This window comes from Gekko japonicus, unplaced genomic scaffold, assembly GCF_001447785.1.
Source record: "Gekko japonicus isolate JY-2015 unplaced genomic scaffold, Gekko_japonicus_V1.1 scaffold33, whole genome shotgun sequence".
NCBI lineage: Eukaryota > Metazoa > Chordata > Lepidosauria > Squamata > Gekkonidae > Gekko > Gekko japonicus.
Window position 1 is genome coordinate 476456 of NW_015174272.1, and position 7760 is coordinate 484215.

Here is a 7760-nt window from a genome sequence, read left to right on the forward strand (position 1 = left end):
AAAGAGCAACTGGTGGTTCTAATAAAGGCTTTTAAAAAAAATAAGAAGGGCAATAAAACATTTTAACTATCTCCAGGGAAAACTAGATTACTTCTAGACTCAACATACTCTGTAGATGAGAGAAATACTGTTTTGCCACTTAACAGCAGAGAAGACAAATAGCACTCCCTAATAATAATGGGCTAGTGACCACCTCAGACCTTCTTTACTCAAGAAAGCCCTGACATTCTGTGAATCTTTTTCACTGTTTCTTGGACCTCTTGTATTTACAGGGGAAAGGCTTTCTGTTAATGTGGGATCTACCCTGTTTCCCCGAAAATAAGACCTACCCAAAAAATAAGCCATAGCAGGATTTCTATGCCTTTGTGGTATAAGCCCTAGTGTGTCTTCATGAGAAAAAATAAATATAAGACAGTGTCTTATTTTCGGGGAAACACGGTATCTATCCCATCCATTTCTTCATATATAGGTTTTGGGGCTCTGTCTGCAAATTTATTTCAGTTATAGTCTGCCTTTCTTACTGAGGCTCAAAACAGATAACAGTGTCATACAGTACTGTAATACAATATGCAATGTAGTACAATCTGACTAAAAAATTCAGACATTAAAACTGCAATCCTGCTTCCTTTGAAAAATGCTCATTTGAACAATTCCATTTTACAACCCTGTGAAATGTAAGTGGACACAGTCTGTTCTTGCTTATAGGAAACTTCTGTCCAGAGAGAAGCAGCCCCCTATTGACCAGATAATCCAAGCTGGCTTGATTCCGAAGCTTGTGTCCTTTTTGGGAAGAGCGGATTGGAGCCCTATTCAGTTTGAATCTGCGTGGGCCTTGACCAACATTGCTTCTGGCACATCTGATCAGACAAAAGCTGTAGTAGATGGTGGAGCAGTACCTGCCTTCATTTCACTGTTAGCTTCTCCCCATACTCATATTAGTGAACAAGCCGTGTGGGCTTTGGGAAACATTGCAGGTAAGCTAATGCAAGCAAATCACTGGCCTCTTACTGCAAATTGTGCATATGCAGAGAGAAAATAAAGCAATGACTTTGTTGAAATGGGATGTTCTATAGATGCCCACTCTCTAATTGACTTCCCATCTGGTAGGACTGTCATGGATACTCACTGCATTACCCAGCTACATCTTACTGGAAACAAATCAGATACTGGATTGGTGAAAAACCCTCAGTATAGGAGGGTTTTTCATTGGAAATTGCACAATTCTTACAATGTTTGAATTGATCTTAAGTTCTGTAGCAGCCATACTGTGAAACTGAAGGGATTTAATGGATTGACAATCTTATTTCAGGTGATGGTTCTGCCTACCGAGACTTGGTTATTAAATACGGTGCACTGGATCCACTGTTGGCTCTGCTTGCTGTTCCTGATCTCTCTTCTATAGCTGTAAGTGTCTGAGCATTGGTACAGCTAGTTGGACCTCCATGTCTTAAGCAATAGCCTAAATTTCTAAGTCTCTGTCATGATCACTTTCAGCTTGGTTACTTGCGCAATGTAACCTGGACCCTATCAAACCTCTGTCGTAACAAGAACCCCGCACCACCACTTGATGCTGTTGAGCAGATCCTTCCTACGTTGGTTCGCCTACTTCATCATCATGACTTAGAAGTTCTGGCTGATACATGCTGGGCTGTTTCTTACTTGACTGATGGTTCAAACGACAGGATTGAAATGGTGGTAAAAACAGGACTGGTTCCACAGCTGGTGAAACTCCTGGGACGTGGAGATATTCCAATAATGGTAAGATGGCTATAAACCAAATTAGTACATATTGTTAATGTTGCATAAGAACTGTTAGAGCTCTTGGGTTTCATTTACTGTGCTGTGCTCTAGTATTGTCCAAGAGCTTAACTCTGTTATACTGTGTTGACACTCACCATAGAAGCAGGGAGTGCAGATAATCCCAGCAGTTTGCTTTCCAAGATCCAGGAGGGGAGGAATCAGTGAAAGCATAAAGCCCCCTGAAGTGTGGGCCATAATAGAGATGGGCACAAACTGGGAAAATGGAATCTTGGGTCGTAGTTTGTGAAGTCACACAAATGTTCCCCAACCTGCCCGTTTGACAAACCAGTTCAGTTCATGAGGTCTTCCCTCCCTCCTTTCTGCTGGTGGTGGCTCCCACAGACCAGCAAGATGGTGGGGGGGATAATGTGAATGGAGTCCAAGCGGCAAGTTCATCACTTCCCTTTAAATGGCTTTTGCAAGCCATTTCAGTGGAAACACCCCACACACATACTTCCCACCATGAACCTCCAAAATCACGTGGAGGGTCATGGCATAGGGATGGGCACAAACCTCTGGTTCATGAACCACGAACCCAGCAATGTGTTTATCATGAAATTAAGTTCGTGATGAGGTTTATACCCATCCCTAGTCTATGAAGCCTCTAATGTTTTGTGCATGGATTAGCTTGCTGCCACAATGCTAGTTTGCAGCTTCATTGAGACAGGCTCAAGAGCTTATTGTCCATGACTGAAACATCCTGTTTTTCTTTTCTAGGAATGTCAGTGTCATTTTAGGTCAACTGATAGGGCACTAGTTAAAATATGTTGCCAACATGTGGACAATTTATAGGGGTCTGATCATCTGGATACCCCTGTGTGCACCCACAAAGATGCTGCAAGGGCTTATTAAATGCTGAGTTGAATAAAATGAATGTCCTGGTGATAGTTTTGTATCCACTAACTTCTGTGTCCTAAACTCTCTTCCAGACACCCTCCTTAAGAGCAATAGGGAACATTGTAACTGGTACTGATGAACAAACTCAAACTGTAATAGATTCTGGTGCACTTGCTGCATTCCCTGGCCTGCTTACTCATCACAAAAACAACATCCAGAAAGAAGCAGCATGGACCGTGTCTAACATCACAGCTGGCCGGCAGAACCAAATCCAGATGGTTGTGGACCATGGGCTTGTCCCATATCTCATTAGTATATTGAAAAAGGTATTTACCAGCTTACAGCACTTGTTCTACCATGCGGCTACCTTCTTTCAGCCTTGATTGTGAGGACTTAAGGGTCCCTGCCTATTATCAGTTTTCTGTCTAGCTTATGTGTATTTAAGAAGCTGCTGATTTTAAAAACCCTTGTTGAATCTACTTCCTGTCAACTTTCTTCATTTGCCGGCTTTTACACCCATACATAGTAATGGGGGATACTATAGTATGAAATATCTTGATCACCAGTGAAACATTCTTACAGCTAAGGATTTTTTCTAGCTCCTTCATGGCTGCCCTTTCCAATCTCAATCTCCTTCTAATTTCTGGGTTGCAGTCTCCCTTGGTTGATGATGGACCCAAGGAATAGAAAATCCTTAACAATTGTTTCATAATCTACCCTCAAATTGTGTAATTCCACAGACGTCATTACTTTTGTCTTGCTGTTCAGCTGTAATCCTGCTTTGGCACTTTCTACTTTAACCTGTATCTGTAGTCATTTCAAGTATTTGCTGTTTTCTGCTAGTAATGTAGCAGAAATGTTCATTCCACCAATTTTCACTCCACCTTCATCTAAATCTAATCCAGTTTTTCCTTTTATGTTCTTAATCTTCCCTATCTATATGTAGAGCATGAGAGCCCAACTAAGCTTTGTTACTGGTTATTAGCATTTTGAGGAGCGACAGTAATACTGCAGTGTGTTCGCATGGACAGTTACTCCCCCAAATGTTCGTCTTTTCCACATTAGGTGTCAAAAGTTTCTAAACTTCCAAGGTCATATACATAATCCTGTTCCTATGTTCAAACAGGGGGACTTCAAATCACAGAAAGAAGCTGTGTGGGCTGTGACCAACTACACAAGTGGTGGAACAATCGGTCAGATCATATACCTTGTTCAGGCTGGTGTGCTAGAACCATTGTTAAATCTTCTGGTGGCTAAAGACGGCAAAACTGTATTGGTTATTCTCGATGCCATCACTAACATCTTTGCGGTAAGTCAGTAAAAGGACAAACTATGTGTTCCAATTCTAAATGGCTAGCAGCAAATGTACCTTCCACGTGCACTTCTATTATTACTGTTTAATTTGCATCAAATTAGTTTCTGGGCAACAAGGAAACTTGGCACAACACATGCATATAGGAATATTTTCTATGAATTCTTAGAATTCTACACCTGTCAGAATTCCAAAACCTGAAGCCCTCTTAGATATTTTGCTTCCATTTTGAGCATGTTTGACTGTTTATATCTGAATGCATTTCCTGACACACCTCCCCAACCATAATATTCTTGCTAATACTGTCACTGTAGGCAGCTGAGAAAATCAATGAAGTTGAAAAGCTTTGCATCATGGTTGAGGAATGTGGTGGCCTGGATAAAATTGAAGTTCTACAGTCTCATGAAAATGAAGACGTGTACAAAGCTGCTGCAAATCTGATTGAGAAGTATTTCTCATCAGAGGTAAGTAAACAAATATTCAGATAGTATCCATTTGCTCTACAGGCAGTGGGTCAAAGCTTGACAGACTGCTCTGTGCCACTGAGCTAGCAAGGGATCATGTGGGTGTGAAGTGCTTTTGTGCTTCATCAGGGCTTATGGTAACCCCTTATTGATGTAATGCTACATGAGTGTGCATGCAGCAAAATATGGCCAACAGTATTGTAATGCTTGGCTGCCTCTTAAATCTGACTATCGGTCAGATTGCAGTTGATGGTTCAATGAGATGGACTTGTCACTAGCAGTTGGTTCCAAGTATCTTGATTGCTACAGTAGTTTGTACAGCTGTAGCACTGTGGTAAGAATTTAAGTTTCTCTTTGCAGGAAGAAGAGGATGGGAATATTGTTCCAGAATCTAGTTCTGATGCCTATACTTTCCAGATTCAAGATGGTGCTAATGCTTTCAATTTCTAAATGGTCTGTGACACAACAGCCAGCCCTCCACTCTCTTACTACTTCCACTGATCTTCTGTACTGCCTTTTTAACTGTGAAGTAGCACTTTGTCACAACTGAAACTACTTGAAAAGTTCACTGTAGGGATGCATCCCCTGTGAGCTCACTGTCTTCTTTTTTGAACTGTTTGTCCTTTATATAAATGTGTATTCTCTACCTCTTTCTGAATTTCCTGCCAATGAAGGATTTTCTTATGTTCTTCATGTTGCATTTGGGAGACTGGAACAGCATGCAGGCCTTGATCTCCTGATGGCTGCCTACTCAACCCTTGCAGAACTGAAGCAGCCCTAGCAATGTCTTGGCAAAATGATCCACACAATGAAATTCTCACTGAGAGCTTAGTCTGCTTTGGAGAGAACCCTTCAGCTTCTTTTGTAAAAATACTTAATAAAGTTGAATTTAAAATGGTGTATAACTCAATCCTTGTCAATGTTTTTTTTCCCCCCCTTGTGCATGAAGTTGAAATAAAACTACAAAAGAAAACGGTTGCCTACTTTGGACAACACAAAACATAAGATAAAGCTTTCTTATTACAGCATGCTCCCACTAAAAAAAAAATCCTTCCTGTGGTGATTTGCCTACTGTGCACCTGCCAAAAGCACAGGACCTCTGCTCAAGTTTGGCCCTGTAACTAAATTCTAATGTTTGTTGTATTTTAAACCATGAGCCTGAATGGAAACTGCACAATACTTGTCTAAATAAATACTGAATTTTTAAAAAGCAGGTACGGTGGTCACATTTGCTGGCCTTGGAACCTGTGCAGTGATCAGATACAAAATACAGGAGACTACCAAATGCAATGTGTCAAAAGTCCCAGGCCCCAGGTAAGGACTTTTGGTACAAGGGGAGTACATCACAAAGCAGAGTTACGATGTACCAGATAGACTCTAAAACTCACCCTAGTCTTGGTGGGTTGCCACCAGGTCTTTCGGTCTATCCCAACAGCCCAGGAGAGAAAGACCAAGCCTCCCAGCTTCTCAGGGAACTTAAAAGTCAGCCCTGCAGAGTGGGGCTGCAGTCACTTTCCAGGACAGTTAACTGGTAGGCAGTCAAGAGCCAAGGCTCTGGATTAAGGCTTTGAGGTTATTGAAGGCAAAAACCATGACAGAGTGAAAATATAAGTATTTAAGGTGCAAAAATATTTAAAACAACTAGACAGTGAAGGAGTAAAACAGTTAAACCTAGGATTTTCCAGCATAGTTAAACATACAGAAACAAGGTTCCAGTTACCATTCAAGGTTCAACAGAGGCAGTCAGTTCCAGCAGGCCAAGATGTTCACAACTTTAGCCAGTTCAGGCAGGAATAAGTGGGCTGCCATTCTGGGAGCTCTTGAACCACTGACATGTCATGTCAAGTAGTCACAAGCTCTGTACTATAGTTTGAGGTCTTAGATTTATAGGGAAAGGGTCTCTGACTGGTCCTCAGCTGTTGGACCTATGAGATACCCGAGAGGTGATGTAACTAGTTGCTAGGCACGTGACATCCAAGGATGGACAAGAGAGTGGGAGATAAATGAAGCCATACTGCAGCTAGGTCTGTCCCTGCTGCCCCACAGGTATCTATAGTTCAATTGCTTGGAATGTGCTAATTGGGAGCTCCAAGGGTGGTTGGTACTACCCTGGCTGAAAACAATTTAGCTCTGGCAAGGTCACTGTGCTATCTACTTCTAAGCTGTCCCTAACTGTCTCTTGGAAGATTCCTGTAGACCTCTACCACCTGAACGAAAGATTTTTTACAGCACAGAACAAAGAACCATTTTTCTTGGCAGGGATCCAGTCTATACCTTTACCAGCTGGGAAGAAATGAGAAGGTGTAGATTATCACCTGGTGAAAGAGTTCCTGTCAAAAACCTTTGTCAGAAAAAGCTATCTAATATAAGTCCTGTTCCTGTTTGCATCAAGATAGGCTTAACTTGCCAGCGTACAGTACACATTCCAAATGAACATTAAGTGTTGATTTAAAAAAAAAAAAAAGTCAAGTCATATGATTCTGGTTCTTGGAGAAAATTCTGTTGGTGATGAATCTACCTTTAGCAACCAATATCCACGCTAATGTGGCTTGATACCACTCATATAATCTATGTTCATAGCCACGTGAGTCTTTGTTCCACCAGGGGGTGTTGTAATCAACTACAAGTATTGTTTTATTATCTTTATGTAAAGTAAAACTGCTCTATAAATATAGTTTAGATAAGACTAGTCTACGGGGTGGGCTAAGGAGAGGACTGGGTAGTAAGGGGAATAGAGGTCTTGAGCCACTGCTGTGGTTAGATGGCTCATGTGACCAAACTGGTTTTGAAGGACATGCTTCCCACTTTTGATTGGGTCCACCTGACTGTTGCTGATTCAGTTAAGAGCCTTGGGATTATATTCCACCCAGCATTACTGCTTGAGAAGCAAGTTAATGCAGTTGTGAAAGACCCTTTAACCTCAGGGAGGCTTGCAGCTTACCCAGTCCTCCAGTGGTGGTAGTTTCAAGGTGAAAACTTGTGAATTCAGATAGTAGGATGCTTTGGAGCACTGAGACCATGGCAATGGTTTATTTGCACAAGAAGAAGGGCTATAAACAGTGTTTTCTCTAAGATGAGTTAGTGTGAGCTACCTTACAGTTTTTTAGCCGCCAGCTCACACATTTTTGTCTTCGCTCAGGAAGGATGGCTCCAGAGCAAACTAATTTATGCAGTAGTCAAATCGCTTGCTCACAACTTTAATGCCAGTAGTTCACAAAGTAGAATTTTTGCTCACGAGACTCCGAAGCTTAGGGAGCATGGCTATAAAATGTGCCAGAGGGTCAGAGAAAGCAGGTTTCTGCTCTGAGATAGCCATTCGGTTTGCCGGGGGGGGGGGGGGAGTCAAC

At 41.7% G+C, this 7760-nt stretch overlaps 1 protein-coding gene across 1 annotated transcript in view; it reads left to right on the plus strand.

The window, feature by feature from the left end:
- KPNA2 (karyopherin alpha 2 (RAG cohort 1, importin alpha 1)) overlaps positions 1-5303 on the plus strand; it is a 6956-nt gene extending 1653 nt beyond the window's left edge. Inside the window, exons 4-10 of the mRNA XM_015423655.1 lie at positions 706-974; positions 1310-1404; positions 1495-1758; positions 2730-2963; positions 3764-3946; positions 4264-4413; positions 4774-5303. Of these exons, the coding sequence (XP_015279141.1) occupies positions 706-974; positions 1310-1404; positions 1495-1758; positions 2730-2963; positions 3764-3946; positions 4264-4413; positions 4774-4863 (1285 nt within the window). The 3' untranslated portion in view covers positions 4864-5303. The remainder of the gene's footprint in view (positions 1-705; positions 975-1309; positions 1405-1494; positions 1759-2729; positions 2964-3763; positions 3947-4263; positions 4414-4773) is intronic.
- The last annotated feature ends 2457 nt before the right edge of the window (positions 5304-7760 follow it).